At 49.4% G+C, this 18823-nt stretch overlaps 1 protein-coding gene across 3 annotated transcripts in view; it reads left to right on the top strand.

Annotated features, from left to right (window-relative positions):
• Window positions 1–18823, top strand: part of GOLGB1 (golgin B1) — a 52605-nt gene that overhangs the window by 21647 nt on the left and 12135 nt on the right. For all 3 annotated transcript variants that reach the window (XM_078863732.1, XM_078863733.1, XM_078863731.1), the window contains exons 15-17: window positions 277–466; window positions 4118–4222; window positions 6226–18489. In XM_078863732.1, coding sequence (XP_078719858.1) covers window positions 277–466; window positions 4118–4222; window positions 6226–18489 — 12559 coding nt within the window. The remainder of the gene's footprint in view (window positions 1–276; window positions 467–4117; window positions 4223–6225; window positions 18490–18823) is intronic.

Below are 18823 nucleotides of genomic sequence, written 5' to 3'. Positions count from 1 at the left end.
CGTGACTCTTAGAGGCTGCTACATTCACAAACTTAGAAATATGATCGATCCTTAAAATTCATCACGATCCTGAATCATCACCACCTGCTGGAATCGCCAGCGGGTGTGGTGAATCGTGAATCATTATAACCCTATATAAATAAGCCCCAGCGAGGCTTTCCTGAATCAATAAACATCACCATTATTATGATGATTACGATTCCACCACGCGTATGTAACGTTATGACTTCCAGCTGTTCGCCTGCCCCCTCTCAATTGACTCTCTCCCTCCTCTAGGCTGACGGAGCATGGGGAGCTGCTGTCGGGTTCGCTCGCCAAGGCGGAGCGCTCGCTGGCCCAGGCCGGCGAGAGGACGTCCCAAGCGGAGGTGCAGCTGGGCCAGGCGCAGGCGTCGGTGTCGCACCTGCAAGCGTGGGAGGCTCGCGCAGCCGAGACGGCCGCACAGCTGCAGAGCGCCAGGCGCAGCGTAAGGAGCCGCGCGCGAAGCCATCCTGCCCCCCCCCCCCCACTCCGTTACACACCCCCCCCACCTTCCACGCAGTATTACAAAGCTGGATACCCTTGTTCGATTCCCAGCCACAGTTGAAATCGCGTGCACGGTTCGATGCGTGTGTCGTGTGTGCGTGAGAACCATTTATTTATTATTCGTGAATCGATAATGCCCGGTCGTAAACATCTAAAGTGGTTTCCCTCTGAAACCAGCATGGGCCGATGCTTATCTCCTGGTTCGTTCTGAGAATTCGGTATAAATGTCACCTACCCTGGTTATGACCTCATTTCTCAACCACATTAACCGATGAAACACAAAAACTTGTAGTCGTTTTTATTGACCCCAGATGACTAAAGGGGGGAGACGACCCCAAGCAGGATGTGAACTCACAACCTTCCAATTGTGGGTCATGCACTCTAACCACTGCACCACCTGACCGGATCGGCTTATAATATTTTACACGCTATTTTTTTTTTATACACGTGGCGGTTTTTCAGCTTCTTGGAAGTGTACAGTGCTTATTCAGGTGTTCCCGCTTCCAAAAGAAACTCCTGGTCTCAGTGGAGTCTTAAATGGTTGCAAAGATCAACTATTGCCGCTGCTGACTTGCAGCTATTTTACGTAATAATTCAACCGCTTTGGCCGCATGAATGCTCATTGTTCATGTGTGCATACTCGAATGCGCGTGTACACCACTGACACTCGGTGTTAATGTGACTAAGTGATCCGGAATGCACCTATTCTCATAAGAGATTTGATGCTAAGCAGCTAGGAGCCTGGATAGTTCTTGGATGGGCGATCGCCATGTTATAGGCTGTGCAGCAAAATGTTGTTGTACTGTACTTTCTATGTGTTCGTGTCTGTTGTTGCCCACCATCAACCTCCACTGATCGGTATGGTGAAGTATGGTCCAGTAATCCGCATGGTGTTGGGAGGCACTCATCCAGATGAACATTGGCAAAAAGGATATACAGTACATGTACAGTATTTTATTCATAATAATAAACTTTTTTGGGTTAGACAGTATTTTATGTTGTACTATTCCACTTTTGGTAAAAAATATTATTTTTAAGTTATGGATACTGAAAATTCTCACGGGTATAAATAACATTGCATTTAATGTATTTCAACTCAAGGACATTCCATTTTACAAAATGAAGGATGCAGCATTGTATCTATTTCCAGATAGTGATGATAATAATAGTATTCACTATATACCATTCCAGATGTAAACGACACGCCAAGTCTCTTGATATATTAAGTACACATTGAGTTTGAGCATCCTGTGCCATTGAAATCGTGGAATGTTTATATTAGCTCACTTGGACGAGTCGACAGTAGAGATAGGGGTGGGGGTGTTAGCGAGGTTGGGTCTAATCGGCCTTTAAAGAGTCATTTAGAGGGGAGGGTGGGAGCCCCACTCTGCTCCTTCTACATTGCTCGAACTTGCACCTCGTCGAAAAAACAAATACACTCGATTTAAGTGGTGAGGGCTTTTACTTATTTGGCGGGGGTGGGAGGGTGTTAATCTTTGTTACGGCGTTTAAACTTTCACGCGGGTTGTGGCTTCCCGCATAAACACCCCCGCGGTTCTTGCCAGCGTTGGTACAGGCTGTAAACGTGGCAGATGCGACCCGCTGGCCGCTGAGACGTTGAGTTCCCTCGCAGTGAGCGAGCTTGCTTGGCCTGCAGCCCTGAAACGTCGCCACGCGGACGGGTAGGGAAAGGTAAATTGACTCGCGTTGTCATCCTCGCTCCTAAAGCTGAGCCGCTCCGGTGTCATTCATTTGTCCCGAGGGTGGCTACCACTTTGAAGTGGAATTGTGTGTGTGTGTTCCTTTGCGATTGAATATCCAGGAAGTACAGTTACAGTGAAGCGTGCACACTGCACAGAACGACTTGGGCCCTGGGTTGCCATCGTGGAGGAGGAGGAGAATAATAATGTATTCGATGTAGTTTGTTACGGATAGTATGAACTTATTCCACATGTGATTCAGCTTTGCGTTTGTGGTTTGTTTTAGCAGTGTCAGGATCGTAGTTATTTCGTGTGGTGTGTGGCTCCCCTGCGCCCTCCCATCTTCTCTGTAGATCCCATTCACTGACGGCAACGATGCCTCCAGTCGAATGTAGATGGGGCAATGAGAGCTTTGTAATCGTTTCCAGCTGTGTGGCAGCGTTGCCTTTGCCGCCAGGTTAATATAATGAGGCAAGGCAAGCGTGTTACATTTGCCTGTCCATTTGTTATGAATGCAGCAAGGGTTTGTTTAAATGCAGTGAACCCTTTTTAGAGATTTGGCTTTTCTTAAGACTACCATACAGGAGACCTCATACTCACAGCTCTTTCAAACACCTCTGGCCAGTGTGACAATCGGGCAGCATTGACACGAGCAAGAGAATTCAGTGCTGCGCCTTTTATTTACACATGTGCCTACGACCGAATCATCGTGTCAGATCCTCGGACGCTAAGCAGGATTCATCCTGGATAGTGCCTGGAACAGTGACCATGTCATGGGGTGCAGAGCTACATGGTGTGCAGCAGATGGAATTGTAGAGATATGCGTTGTTATTGTACTTTAGTGTAACTTTTTTTGCTCCTACGTTTATGCTTCTCACCTTCGCCGGCTTGACCGGCATGGTGAAGTATGGTCAAATAACCGTCATGGAGTCACACGGCATGGGAAGGCCCTGATCAAGCAGTAGAGATTGACATTATGGCTGTACGTGTACGGTAGGGTTTACTGTAGCCACATTGTTTAATGTCAAACGGTTTGTGATTGTGCACTGTTAGTGATTGCTTGTCATCAAAGCGGACCCATAAAGTTTTGTTTGTTTTGGTTGTCTGGGTGGGACCTTGACCCTCTTCTTCTGTCCCAGTAAAATCTGTTAATACATTGCTACAGTGGAAGGGCGGTGTGGGATTAGTAGAACTGGAGTTGCATAGGGTTTCCTGTGACACCAGTTTTGACCTCAATCCAGTTCATCCACAGTGTCTGCGTGGTATCTTACGCGCTACCACCAACAGTGGTCCGGGTGTATGCCACAAAACTTGAGTGCCGCGCAAACATTGTGAGCTCTGGCATTGCCTAATATTACACACTGCGTAGGCGTTCCTGTCGACCTTTTTGTGCATGTCTTCCGCATTAAAATAAAAGTCTGGCCCTGGTTAATGATAGCTGGGCACGTAATTATTCCCCTCCCTTCCCTCCCAATGATGTGGTGAATTATCACGATTCAAGGGTGATAATTCAGTTCAACAAATGGATTCCGTTTTGTTTTTACCATTTTATTTGTAGTATTTTTTTTTAAATCTCGTTTGTGCAGGTTTGTTAGCTTAAATTGTTCAATAGCAACATTGGCATGTCATTTGCATATGGTTTGTGTAAATCGTGTTAAAAATTTCACTTCTCACATGCGTGCATTGTGAGTGTAAGAATAGATTTTTATAAATAAATTGTTCGACTTTTAAATCCCTTATGATAACACTGATAATTACGTGTCAGTGCATAAGTGTGAAATGTTACAGCAGATATTTTATTTTAATCCATCACGGATATGGACGTTCAGAGTTTTTTTCTTTTTTACATGGACCACCTGACTGACTGTGGGGTTGTCTCTTGTTTTCTGAAGCTTGATGAATTGACAGTGAAACATGAAGCCCGCGATGTGGAGTTTAGTGAATTGCAGAACGCGGTCGACATCCTCAACAAGACACTAGAAGCCACCAAGGACAAGGTATTGTGTTTTCAGTATCGCAATCATCGGCCATGGTCAATCCACTGCAGTTCTCCCCGAAGCTGCCACCATCTCCCAATATCCCACAATGTAACGATACACCCAGCACCTGCACAGGAGCTCAATCTTCTTTTGTGTGGATGTCTTCTCGGATGCGTTCGTTTCCAAAAAATGGGTTTCTATTGTATTGTTGTGGTCATGTTGAGGGATGGAGAAATTTCCATTTGCTTTGCTCGCAGCTAGCACTGTAACCCCGCCTTGTGTTATAATGATCCTTGGATGATCTCGCAGAGCTACTTCTGAAGTGCTTTTTTAAATATTAGTACCTGGAGCACAACCTTTATATTCCCTGTAATGAGTGTTCAAAATCAAATCAGGATTAAAAAAATTTCATAACTGGAAAGACTCGATTTAAGTAAGATACCAAAATTTTATATTCTAGTTTTTCAAGTATGGCATGTGTTTTATCTACTGGTGTCAGAGATAAACCCATTAACCTCTTTTATGTAACAAGCTGGCTAAAACACGAGTTTTTGTGCAGCAGGTGACGTGAATATTTCTGAAACCTTAGTGTCAATTGCTCAGTGCTCTGACATAGCATTAGCCTCCTGAGTCACCCATCCACAAACGTGACGTCATATTTGATTGCATTGCTGCTCAAGGAACATTTATTTAAATTTTCTTAGGACCGAACACAGTCTGTCATGAATAATTATCAATAATGTATAGAGGATATTAGGCTACGCATGAATTAATGAGATAATATCTATGGGACCCTTTTTTAACACCTGTGTTATTGCCGTAAAGGGTAAAGCATATTTCTTTTTCATCATCATGACAACGCATTAGCGCATCAGGGTGGTGCAGTGGCAACACTCGTGCCTCGTGACAAGCAATCACCTGGGTTCAATTCCTGGCTCGGGCGCCTTTGTGGATTTTGTATTTCCCCCCCCCCCCCCCCCCTGTTTTTCATGGGTGTCCTCGGGGTTCTCCACTTTCTTCCTGTAGTTAACATCATTAAATGTAATAGGTGCTGTGACTAAACACATCCCAATGCAGGACCCTCCTGAAAAAGACACTCATTGTGGCTTTAGTGGGCAAAGAATTAATATTATTGCCACGAGAAATGGTGCAGCTTTGGTCGGACACCTTAGAGAAATCTTGAACCATTACCTTAAGTTTTATTTCCATTCATACCATTTGAAAAAATGTGTAACCTCAGTGGGTAAACCATTATGGCCTTGGTTTTACCATGACAGTGTAATCGGGTTGTTTTGAAAGCACGGTGGATTTGGTGACATTTACTTTACACGACAGTATTTACTTTGAGAGAATATAAAGGCTCACTCATTCAACTGGTTTTACTAGCTTCATGTTGTTATTGAGCAATGTAAAAATAGTATTAGATATAGATTTTCAAGATATTATGAGCCTTGATCAATCCACTGCTGGATGAAGGCCTTTACAAGTGATTGTCATCTGTCGTCATCCTGTGATGAAATCATCGGCCTCGAACCTGCCCACAAGATTATTAAATCGCTTCATCTCTGCAGTGGACATCCTCTCAGATGGCTTATCTCCTTTACCTAACATTCTGTCAACATTTTCTCCAATGTGTCTCATCTATGGCTGCCACTCTCATTCCTCTTGGTGTGTCTTGCTCCATCCCACTTTTTTTACATTGAAAGTGTGACTGTTACAAGTGCTATTAAATATAGGACATGGCAAGTGCGTGGATGTTTGTCATGTGTGGCGTCATGGGTAGTGCAGTGTGCTACAAACCCAGCTTACCTGAGTTAGATTTAGCTATGGCTGACATCAGTGGCTATTAATTTAACTATATCTGAGCCTTCTCTAGGTTCGCTCAACCACGAATGAGTACCTGGTGTGGCGCCGATCAACCCGTGCGGCGCCGCACCGACCTTCACCGGTGCTTGCCCACAGCACTTGCCCCAGCAGTCTGTGTCGACCTTAACAGAGGACACCTTTGTCTTTTCTTGTAGGCACGGCAGCACGAGGCCACCGCCGCGTCACTGCGGCAGGAGCTGGACCAGGCCGCGGAGGACGTGGAGCGACTGCAGTGCAGTCACGCGGAGGAGCGCGGGCGGCTCATTGCCGGCCTGCAGGAGCGCGAGCGGCAGCTTGACACGCTGCAGGAGAGCCTCTCTGAGCAGCAGCTGGAAGGGGTCCGCACGCGGGACAGCCTCGCCGAGCGCGAGCGCGAGATCGAGGGCCTGCGCGGGGATTTCGCGTTGCGGGAACGCGAGGTCGACGCCCTCAAGGAGGCCCTGGTCACTCTCGACAGGGAGGCGGCCGCGACGAGGGACAGCCTCGTGGAGCACGAGCGGATTGCACTGTCGGCTCGCGAGAGCGTTGCCGGGCTCAACGCCAACCTCGGGGGTCTGCGGGCCGCCCTAGCGCAGAAGGAGGAGGAGGCCCAGCAGCTCCGCAGCGATTGCAGCGCGGGGGAGCAAGAGCTGAGGACCCTGAGAGAGGTCGTCGGACAGACCGAGGACAAAAATCGCTCGCTCGCTGAGACCGTAGCGCAGAAGGACGAGTTGATCAAAGGCTTGAAGGGGAATATCACAGGCACGCAAGAAGAGTTTCACCTACTCAGGGAAGCTGTTGCGGATAAAGAAAGAGAAAACAAGCTGCTGATAAAGAACTTGGAAGAGAAAACAGCAGAGTTAAACTCCATTACCGACAGCCTTAAGCATTCAAAGGAGGATTTAGTGTTTCTGAAAAGTGTTGCGGCAGAAAAGGAGGAAGAATTGAATTCTCTACATAAGGCTTTCTCTGACAGAGAGCAGGAGAGTGCATCTGTTAATGAAAGGCTAACTGATATTCTCAAACAAGTGGATTGCCTGCAACAAAGCCTCGCAGATAAAGAAGCATTTATAGGTACCGCTAGAGAAAGTTTTGAGCGTGAAACAGGCTTGTTAAAGTCGCAAGTTCTAGAGGCTGAACAACAAATCGCTGCTCTCCAAGAAAGCAATAGGGTTAAAGACATAGAAAACACCAAACTCACGGAGGCGTTGTTTGAAAAACAACAGGAAACAGTTTCATTAGCGGACAGTAATTCACAAAAGGCTCAAGAAATTTCTCAACTTCACGAAGCTGTGAAGGGCAGGGAAAAAGAACTTGAATCGGTAAAGGAACACTTGGCCGAGAGAGAGCAAGAGGCGAGCTTACTAAAAGAAGCCGTGCAGGACAGCACACAAAGGACAGAGGAACTGACTGCAGAATTATCAAACAGAACCAGCGAGGTTGGCCAGCTGCAGGAGTCGACGGCAGAAAAGGAGCATCGAATAAATGATCTGAGTGAATCCGTCGAAGAGAAGGAAAAGCAGATCGTAGCTCTCCGTGAGAACGTGACCAAAATCGAGCGGCTCGTCGCTGCCAGGGATCAGGACTTGCGGGATTTCGAAGGAAGGTTTGCAGAGGGAGAGGCTGAGAAGGCCTCAGTGGAAGGAAGCAAGGAGGAGAAGTGCAGGGAAAACGGCCTGCTGAAGAAAAGTCTCGCCTCCAAGGAGCAGGAGGCACTCTTGATTTCAGAGACTTTGAGGGAAAGGGAACAAGAGCTTGAAGCTCTCAGAGGACACTTCACCGAGAAGGAGCAAGTGGAGCGAGTGCTGAGAGGATCCATAGAGGCGACATTGCAGAGGGCTGAGTCGCTGACAGCAGAATTAGCAAATAAGGACGGGGAGTTAAGCACTCTGAGGCATGACATCACTGACAAAGACCGGCAAATAAACTGTCTTCGGGAAGAGAAAGAAAGGGTAGAAGCATCTCTCTCGGAAAAGGTGAAGGAGATTAACCTGTTAAACGAGGCAGCGCTTCACACAGACCAGGAGCTGCGTCAGCTGCAGGAGAGGTTTAGCGAGGCTGAGAGAGAAACGTCTTCACTCAGAGACGGCAAAGCTCAAAAGGAGCAGGAGAACGCCCTGATCAAGCAGAATTTTGCTGCAAAAGAAGCGGAGCTAAACTCCGTGCAGGAGACGCTGAGGCAGAGGGAGCAAGAGCTGCTTTCGTCAAACGAGAGCTTACAGCTGCAGCTGCAGGAGACCGACGAGTTGAGAGGGCACTTTGCAGAAAAAAACAAGGAACTGAAGCTAATTAGGCAGACCCTCGAGGAGAAGCAGAGCCTCATCGCCTCGCTGACGGAGCAAGGTGACGAGAGAGATCAGGATATTCGGGCATTGAAGGAAGACGTCACCGACAAAGACGACAGCGTCAAACAGCTGACACGGTCGCTTGCGGACGAAGAGCAAAAGCGTGTCTCCCTTGAAGAAATCGCCTCGAAAAGAGATCGAGAAATCAGTTTGCTGACGGACAAGTGCGCTGCTGTGGAGAGAGAAGCACAGTCACTAAAGGATAGGTTTGCAGAAGCTGATGAAAAGATCGCTGAGCTCAGAAAGAGCAAGTCAAAGAAAGATAAAGAAAACGCTGAACTGCAAGATACTTTAGCTGCCAAATCCAGTTTTATTGGCTCTCTTGAAGAGAGCTTGAGAAGCAAAGAACATCAGCTCACATCCCTGGAACAAAATTTTCTCGAGAGGACACAGGAGCTAGAACAGCTGAAGAAAAACTTTGTGGAGAAAGAGCACCAATTGAGCACCATCACCCAGACTCTCGAGCAGAGCAACGAGACCGTGCGGACCCATTTTGCCGAGCAGGAGCAGCAGATTTACTCTCTGCAGGAGTGCATCTCGGAAAAAGAGCGTGGGCTAGAGGCTCTTACGACAGCGCTCGAGGAAAGGGCGAGGCAGAGCGACTTGCTTAGTGCCAGCGTCGCGGAAAGAGAGACCGAGATAACATCGCTGAAGGAAAGTTTAGCGAAGCAAGAAAAGGAGCTCCAATCGGTGAAAAAGAGTTTTGGGAAAGCCAAGAGGGAGGCTCATTCACTGAAGGAGAGCAAGGCAAGCAAGGAAAAGGAAAACAACCTGTTGAGAGAGACTTTATCCGAAAGAGAAAAGGAGGTTGCACTACTGAGGGACAGCGATTCGCAAAAAGACGAAGAAATTCTCTCTCTCGGTGAAGCACTAAAGGGAAGCGACAAAGAAATTGAATCGGCAAAGGAACACTTGGCTGAGAGAGAGCAAGAGGGGCGGTTACTAAAGGAAGCCGTGCAGGAGAGCACACACAGGGTAGAGGCTCTGACTGCAGAATTATCACACAGAACCGCCACGGTTGGCCAGCTACAGGAATCGACAGCAGAAAAGGAGCGTCAGATAATTTCTCTGAGGGAATCCGTCGAAGAAAAGGAAAAGCAGATCACAGCCCTCCGTGAGAGCGTGACCGAAACAGAGCGGCTCATCGCTGCCAGGGATCAGGACTTGCGGGATTTACGAGGAAGGGTTGCCGAGGCCGAGGCTGAGAAGGCCTCTGTGGAAGGAAGCAAGGAGGAGAAGTGCAGGGAAAACAGCCTGCTAAAGGAAAGTGTTGCTTCGAAGGAGCAGGAAATCTGTTCTCTCAGAGAAACCCTTGCAGGCAAAGAGCAGGCAGTTTTTTTGCTCCATGAAAGTTGTGGAGAGACACAGAAGCAGCTGTCAACTGTGAGAGAGCATTTGGTTGAGAAGGAGCAGAGTTTGGTATCACTAAAGCAGTTGCTGGATCACACCATCGAATCACTGAGCTCTGAGTGTGCAAAGAAGGCTGAGATCAATAACCACCTACAAGAGACTGCTGACATCCGGGAGAAAGAAATCGAATTGCTCAACCAAACTCTTGCAGAAAGAGAGCGTGACCTATCTTCTCTAAAGGAGGCGCTTGTGAAGAAAGACGAAGAGATTAAATTGCTTAGTGAGAACATAACAGAGAAAGAGGCACAACTTATTGAATTAACTGAAACAATTAAACTGAAGGACAGCGAATATAGCACCCTGCAGCAGTCTTTATCGGATAAAGAGAGAGACATTCTTCTTCTCGGAGAGAGTCTCTCGGAAGCACAAACGCAGAGCAGTTTGTTGACGGAAGCCACCACAAAAGCGGAGCAAGAGATCCGTTCTCTGCAAACAAGCGTTTCTGAAGAGAGGGGCAAGCTGTCTGAGCAGGAACGTGAAAACAGGTACCTCAAGGAGATCGTTGAAACCAAAGAGAAACAAGTCGCTGCATTGTCAAACAGCATGGCGTCCGAGGTGGGCCAGAAGGACGATGCGCTCGAGAGCCTGCGTGTGGAAATGGAGAGGCAGAGTGCCGTGCACAGGAACCGCCTGGAAGAGCAGGAGATGCAGATTGCCGCCCTCAAAGAGCAGCTGTCCAATGCCGTGCTGAAACTGCAAGAGGATGCATCGCTGCACCTGCAGCAGGTCGACGCAGTACAGGTGCAGTTGAAGGAGAGGATTGCAGAAAATGAAAACCTCGATGTCCTCCTCAAAGAGAAGGAGTCTCTGTATGAGGCCGAAGTGAATGATTGGAAGGACAAGTACAACGGCCTTTTGGGTCAGAACACCGATGGTGCAAAAGCTTACAACGACCTTTCCCTGCAGGTCAATGAGTACCGTCACCTTGTTGAGGAGGGACAAAAGGAGGTAGCGGAGAAAGTGCGGCTGGTGGCCGACCTGGAGAAGAAGCTGGAGGAAACGAGCGGTGAGCTGGGAGTTGCTCGGGGTCAGTTGATGGCACAGGCGACGCTCTCTGCAGAAGAGAATCAGCTGTTGAAGGCCCAGATGGCTGAGTACCTCGAGTCCCTGACCCGTACAGAGGGTGAGCTCAATGACCTGAGGTCTCGCGAAGCAGGCGAGATGCAAACATTTCAACATTCGCTCCAGGAAAAGGAACAGGCATTTCTGTCGCTGCAGGACAAGTTTGCGTCGCAGGCTGATGGAATGGAGGCTTTGAAGGAGGCAGTAAGAGCCAAGGAAGCAGAGTGCGCTGATGTACAGTCTTTGCAAGACAACGTCGAGGCGTTGGGTAAAGAGGTTGACCTTCTGCAAATGGAACTGCAAGAAAGGGGAGAGCACATCAAAGAGCAAACGTCCTATCTTCAGCAAAAGGACAAGGATTTGTCTGATCTGCAAATGAGGTACGACAGTCAGGGCGAGCACCTGGACGCTATGAAATCACAGTTGAAGCACATCGGGCAGCGCTGTGAAGAACTCACGGAAAACGTGAAGTTGAAGGATGAGGTCCTCCAAGGCTTGCAGACACAAATCATTGCTCAAAGCCAGGAGATGGAAGCTCTCAAGAGTGGCAGTGAAGATGTGCAAAAACACCAGCTGGCCCTGCAGAGCTTGCAGCAGCTTTACGACGGACGGTGTTCAGAGCTGGAGGGCCTGAGGAAGTGGGTCGAGCAAGAGGTCCAAGACAGACAGTCTCGCGAAGCCCACTACCAGCAAGCCCTGCAGCAGAAGGAGGACGAGCTGCAGAGGTTGGTGCTAGCAGCTCAGACCGGCGATCTGCTCACGGAGCGTCTGAGCAGCTTGGAAAACGAGCTGCGCGCAAAGGACGGCAAAGTGCAAGAGATCCAGCGGGAGATGGAGGGCCTCCAGCAGAGGCTCGCTGAGGCTCAGGAGCAGTTCAAGAGGAGCGAAGAAATGATCCGCAGCCAGGAGCTGCTGGTGACTGAGAAGCAGGGCAAGGCAGAGGAGCTCACGCTGGCACTGAGGGAGCAAGGCGAGCAGCTGAGCCATTTGCAAAGTAATCTGGATGATAAGGTGGTCGAGAGGGGGCTGCTTGAAAAGTCGCTTTCTGACAAGTCGGGAGAGTTGAATGAAATTACGCAGAGTCTATCGGACAAGCTTGTGGCGCTGGAAGAGGAGAAGTTCGTTTTGACTAATCGCGTCAAACAGCTGGATGAGGCCCTGAGTGGGGTGCAGCAGGAGAAGCTGGAAGCCAGCCAGGCTGCCCCGCCTTCACCAGGCAGAGAACATTTCTCGACAGAGCCGCAGGAGCTCCAACAGAAGACAAATGAAATAAATTTTACTGCTCAAGAGAGGGATAATTTTAATGCAGAATTGTTAAAAAAAGAGCAGATAATAAAGCATCTCACTGAACAACTCAACGCTGGTGAAAGAATTCCCAAAGTAGATGTAGATGCTGGACATATTACTGATATCCTTCCTATTGTAGAGGAAGATGGATCTCACGTGAGCAGCCAACTGCCAGCCACGCAAAAGCAAGAGCAGCAAGAAGATGCAGTGGAAATACCACAAAGTGCGAAATCTGCTCTGCAACAGGACGGGAGTGAGCTAACATCTCAGGTGCAGAGTCTTGCCAAGGAAAACAAGGAATTAAGCACAAGACTGGAGATACTTGCGCAGGAGAAAGAGATTCTTTGCCAAGAACTGCAAGGTCAGATTAGTCTGTTACTAAAGGAGAAAGAAGACCTCCTGTTGAATCCAAATGCCATGGCAAAATCCATACAGCCACCAGGCAGTGAGGTGGAACCCAGACCGACTGGACACGCAGAAGAAGACAAAGAGCATTTGCACGACCAAGTGGAAAGCTTGATGGCCGATAAACAGGGCCTGCTGTCTAAAATTGAGTCACTGTCCAAAGACAAAGAGCAAATGAAAAAGAAGCTCCAAGCTGCACTTGTGATTAGGAAAGACCTGATGAAGAAGGTTGCAGAGCTAGAAAAAGCAGGTTCCCGTGCAAAGGAGGAGGGTCACAAAGAGGGGCAAAACATACAGCTTCAAGAGGAAACATCCAAGCTGGCAGCCCAGCTTGCCGAAGCGCAGCAGCTTCTCGGTGAGAGGGAGCACCAGCTTGAGGACCTCAGATTGCAACTCGAAAACAAGGAGTCCAATGTAAACTCGCTCAAAGAAACACTCGCAGCCAAGGACTTGTTGATTGAAGAACTGCAAGTAAGAGTGCAGCAGCCTGATGATGAGGGCATACCCAAGGCGGACGTGGTCTTGGAAACAAATGTTTCGGACGTAACCCAAGCCTTAGTGGAGAAGGAATCGGAATTTTCAGAATTGATGTCTGTCCCCGAGTCCGGTGAAATATCCTTTAAGCAAGAAAAATGCCAACTGCAGCTGGAGCTGGATGAGATCCGTGCTTTGAGCAACAGCAGCATGAAGGCTGCAGTGATCGATGTGCAGATGGAGGAAGTTGAGGAGCTGCCCGGTGCCGTCACGCTCGCTAATGCCACGTCACTCTCTGAGCTTCTGGCAGTCCTGCTGGGGGCACAACAGGAGAAGAAGCAACTGCAGCGAAAGCTTGACGAGGCTCTGCTGTCGCGCAAGGAGACCATTCGCAAAGGTCAAGAGAAAGACAAGCACCACCGCGAGCAGCTGAGGCAGCAGAAGGAGGAACACGTCGAGCTGTCGCAGAGGGCCATCGCTCAGGCCCAGGAGCTGGACGAGCAGAACGTGAAGATTTTAGAGTTTGAGACCCAGCTAGAAGAGAAGCAGGAGACTATCTGGAGGCTGCGCTGCGAGCTGCAGGGACACGATGCTCGGTTTGCGGAGTTGCAAGCCTCCGTGGAACGCTCCAACGAGAATCACCAAGCCGAAGTGCTCGAACTGCAAGCTCTGGTGGCGGACAATCAGAATGACATGCAGAGACTGGAGAATAAGTTGAGAAACAAAGATTCTGACACGGAGGACGCTTTTCGCAGGTTAGAGGATGAACGTCAAGCTCAGATAACATTCTTCCAAAGGCAGCTGGATGAGAAGCAGGCTGTCGTCGAGGAATTTCAGAGCAGCCTGCAGAGTAAAGAAAATCTGGTTGCCGAATTGAGGAGCCATTTGGAAAGGTTAGAGAATGACCTTGACCAATTTAATAGTGAAAAGGCCAAACTTTTGGCCGAATTGCATGAAGCTCAGGAAGAGCTTAGATTGAAGGAAGAGGTGAAAATGGCTTTGGAAGAAGCCCTGCGAGATCTGGAGTCAAGGCGCCAACAAGAGGCAGAAGGACTTCGCGAGCAGTGGCAATGTGCTGCAGCCGAGAACGAAAGCCTCAAGCTAGCACTCGAGCAGGTCAGTAAAGAGAAGACTGTGGAAGAGCCAGAGAGGAGTGATGGACCTCATGATATGGGGGAGCCTCCCCAGGCAGAAAGGCCTATTCAAGATCATCAGGTGGAAAGCATTAATGTAGAAAGTGAGCAGAAGCTCATGACAAGTGCACCAATGCCGTCAGAAGTCGAAGATGGAAAACCAAGAACTGACGGAACATCCGTAGAATATGACTTGCAGGAGCTTTCACTTTTGAAATCTGAAATGGAAATTCTGAGGGTCACGATGGCTGAAAAAGTCACAGAAATCGAGCACCTTTCCCAACAGATTGTGGAGCAGAGCCAACATGTTGACACGCTCATGGCTACGCTGCTGGAAAGAGACTCGGCTCTGGATGCCCTGGAGATCCAGCTCAGGAAAGAGCAGCAGCAGCACGAGGAGGTCGTGTCGAGGCTACGAGTGGAGGCCCAGGAGGTGCAGCAAAAAACGGTATCAGAGGAAAACCCCGATGGGGACGCCAAGGGCAAAGATATGCTCAATCGGAAACTCCAGGCTGCCCTTATCTCGAGAAAAGAAGTCATACGGGAAAACAGCGTCCTGAAAACAAGCAACGCGACACTTTCCGAGGAAAAATCCGACTTGCTCAACAAGGTTTTGTCCCTCGAGGGAAGATTGGTTGACATGAAACAGGAGCTTGAGACTCTGTCTGTGAAACTCGTGTCGGCGCAAGATGACAAAGCTAAAGAGGAAAAGGGCAACATGCTAAATTTGGAGCGCAAGCTCGCCGAACTTACGAAAGCCAATGAGGGTCTCGTTACAAAGGTTGGCGTTCTCCAGGGAGATAAGCAAAAGTTGATAGCGGAAGTGGATCGCATCCTTGAGGAAAACCAGAACCTGGAGTCCTCCTGTGAAAGCCTAAAAATGATGATGGACGCTGTAACACGAGAGAAGGACGGTGTGGTGAGGGAGAAAGAAGAACTGGGGAAAGTGTTGGAGGACGTGAAACAAACTCAGGTGACCGAGGATTCTGAATGGCAGGCAAAACACCAAGAGCTGCGCGAGGAATACGAGACCCTGCTGCAGTCATACGAGAATGTGAGCGGGCAGATGGAGCGGATGAAGCACCTTGTGGAGAGCGTCCGGCAGGAGAAGCAGGAGGTCCTGTCCCGGCTGAGCGCATCTGAGACCGAAAAGCAGGGCCTGCTGAAGCAGGTTGAGGAGGCCCAGGGGGAGGGTGAGAAGCTGAAGGAGAAGATGCGCAAGTTTGCCAAGACGAAGCAGCAGAAGATTCATGAGCTGGAGGAAGAGGTGGAGAGGCTGGCTTTGGAGCTCCAAGGCATTCTTACCGATAGAGACAAGAATGCCTATAAATTCAGTATCGAAGCCAAGGTCACGGAGAAAGATGGGCTGCACGGTCGGTTTGATGATGAAAATCGTGCCCTGTCAGAAGCTCAAGAAAAATTGCGACTTGAAGTCGGTGAAAAGGAACAAGAGACGGAGTCATTGAAACGGGAGTTGTGTGAGCTCAAGCAGAAAATGGACGAGCTCAGTGGAGAACGGGGAAGGGAGCATGTGTCGTTAGAGAGACGCGTGGATGTCGAGACTCTGCAAGCAGAAATTGAAGGACTTAATTTGTGTGTGCAGGACCTAAGCACAGAGCTGGCACAAAAGGATGGTCAGCTTCAGGCTGTGCTGACTGAGAAGGCTGCACTGATTCAGAAGGTGGAGGAAGTCTCAGGACCCAGAGTAGAAGAGAGCAGGCATGTGTCCTTCGCCGACTTGCTACAGGATGACTACAGCAAGGAAGGGGAGAAAGAGCCAGTCATTCTTGCCGAGAAGGTGCAAATCCTTGAGGATGATAAAAAGATCTTGGAAGAAGAACTAGAAGGGGTGCAGGAGGCGTTTGGTAAAATAAAAAATGAGAAAGAGGCATTGGAAATGGAACTTGTTAACAGCAATCGGAGGATCCACGAAGTGTCAGAGACACTGCAGAGACTGCAAAGTGAATTCGAGAAACGCGAAGCTGATTTGGCTGAAATGGTACGTAAAAATGAGGAGCTTGAACAGGAGAAAGGAGACCTGGAGGAAAGCTTAATGAACCAGATGGCAGAGCTCAATGGGACGATCGCAAACTACCAAGAGGACATTGATTCGTACAACGAAAGAATAACGGAGCTGGAGAACGAGGCGCAGGGCTTCCAGGCGATGTTGCGTGAGGCAGAGGAGGAAAAGGAGCAGGTGGTTCGCGAGCGGCAGCAGACGCAGACGCGAGTCGCGCGGGAATTTGAAGAGCGGTTGCGTACGGTGGAGCGCGGGAGTGAGGGTACACGGGGACGGGCCAAGGAGCTGCAAGAGCTGCTCCGGGAGAAGCAGCAGGAACTGAGCCAGTTCCAGCGAGACTGCATCAAGTACCAGCAGAGGATCACTGGCCTAGAGAAAACGGTGAAAGCTCTGGAAGTTGTACGCAACGACGTTCAGAATGAGCTCAGTGCGGCGAGATTCAGACTGAGCGGCGCGGCAGAAGAGAAGGCTAGGCTTGAAGCCGAGCTCTCGGAGTGCAAAATTAATATTGACGACACGCAGAGCGAGGTCGCCCGGGTCCTGGCGGAGAACGACAGAGTCAAGGAAGAGATGCAAAAGCAGGAGGAACAGCTCAAAACCCAGCTCAAACGGAGAGAAGAAGAAGTCGAACGCAAGCTCGCAGCCGAAAGGGAGAAGCAGCGAAAGGATCTCCAGAACTTGCACGAGCAGATGGAAATGGTAAGACGGGAGAAGCTCCGGTTTGAGGCAGACACGCTTGACCTGCAGGCGACGGTGAACATCAAGGACCTGGAGAACAGGCAGCTGCAGAGCAGCGTGAACGAGAGCCTGGCGCGCCTCGCGGCATTCACACGCAGCATGACGTCGCTGCAGGACGACCGAGACCGCGTGCTCGAAGAGACCAAGAAGTGGGAGAACCGCTTCCAGGAGTCCATCGAGCAGAAGGAGAAGGAGGTGCTGCTCAAGGAAGACCTGTGTCAGACGCTCCAAGATGAGGCAAAGAATCTCCGCATCCAGGTGGAGGAGCTTGGCATAAGATCATCAAGGCTCGAGCAAATGAACAGCGAGGTCGAATCTAGCTACCAGAAGGTCATGGCAGAGCACGAACAGGAGAAGGACGATTGGACCTCGTCCAATAACGCCCTGACCGAAAGGCTCAATGAAGTGACCAAGCTGTTCGCACAGGCCGAAGATGAACTGAAGCAGCTTAAGGACAGGAACGACAATCTTGCCGAAATAAGTGAAAATGCGGAGAAAACCATGGACGAACTGAGGGCATCACAGGAACTGCTGCAAGAGGATGTTCATCGGAAGGAAAAGGAGCTGCAGAGGCTGATGCTCGCCTGCGATGAATTACAGACGGACGTGCAGAACCAAAGGCAACTCACGGAGCAGCTGGAAGGAGTCATCGCGAGCAAAGAGGAGGCGATCTCAAGGCTCTTGGTGACGAAGGAGAGCGAGGTGTCTGAAATTCTGTCCGACGCCCGGCAGGGTCACGAGCAGGAATTGCGGCATCAAGCGGAGAAATTGGAAGCCGCTAATGAACAAAATCTGAAGGCCGAGAGAGAGCTGCAAAAGATGGCAGACCGTCTGACGAGCATGGAGGCTAAAGTGAAAAAGGCCTACGAAGACAAGGACAGCTTTCAGAAAAAGCTTGAAGCATTTACAAAATCGATGGCTTCGCTGCAGGCCGACCGCGACAACGTGGTCTCCGAGTACAAGTCCCTGGAGGCGCTCCACCTGACCAAGATGAGCGAGAAGGACCAGCTAATCCAGGAGGCGGCCTCCGAGGCCAACAGCCTGCAGCAAGAGATCAGGGACCTTCTGGCGCAGGCCGACGATCTCAATGCGGAGAATGCGCGTCTAAGCGCGCAGCTTGCCCGCTACCGCGAAGACCTGGACCAGGTACTGACCCTGAAGGACTCCCAGCGCAAGCAGCTGCTTAAGAAGCAGCTGGACAAGATCCGCGCACTTGAGAACGAAAAGGCTGATGTGGAGAGGGAAGTGTCCCGGCTGCACAAGGTCATGGGCGAGAGGGAGGAAACGATCGCATCGCTTCGGGGTGATGGCGAGCAGCTGTCGGCAAAGGTGGAGGACCTTGAGACGGAGGTCGCCGGCCTGATCGGTGAGAAAGAACAGCTCTTGAGAGACGACCGACTTGGTGAGTTGCAGCAGAAGTTGGATTCTGTAACAGCAGAGTGCCGGCGGCTGGGGGAGGAGCTCGCTGCTAGTGAAGGCAAGGTACAACGAACCGAAGGCAAGCTCGTTGAAGCCCAACAGGAGGCCGACAGAAAGCTGAAGGAAGTCGAGGCCAGCTACAACAAGGTGAGATACGAGTGTTCAAAGTGATGTTTAAAAAAAATGTATAAATTATTCGCAGGCTATGCTGTATTCTTTGTGATGGACACATGTGGGCTGAAGCTGACGAGGATTACTTATAAATATAAAGCTAATATTTTAGGTCAGTCAATCATGGCTTAAGTATACAGACATGGTTAATGAGAATAAGATGAGTCTGGATACAAAAATAGATGCAGTTAAATAATGAAAAAAGGTCGATGTTTCACTTAAATGTAAACCAGTGTGATTAGGTGGAATATAACTCGACATTCAGTGTTTTGTATAATATGGCATGGTTTACAGTACATTAGTGAAACGT

Source organism: Lampetra fluviatilis, chromosome 16 (assembly GCF_964198595.1).
Source record: "Lampetra fluviatilis chromosome 16, kcLamFluv1.1, whole genome shotgun sequence".
In the NCBI taxonomy this organism is placed as follows: domain Eukaryota; kingdom Metazoa; phylum Chordata; class Hyperoartia; order Petromyzontiformes; family Petromyzontidae; genus Lampetra; species Lampetra fluviatilis.
Note: the sequence above shows the minus strand (reverse complement) of the source record. Positions and strands in the feature narration are given on the sequence as shown.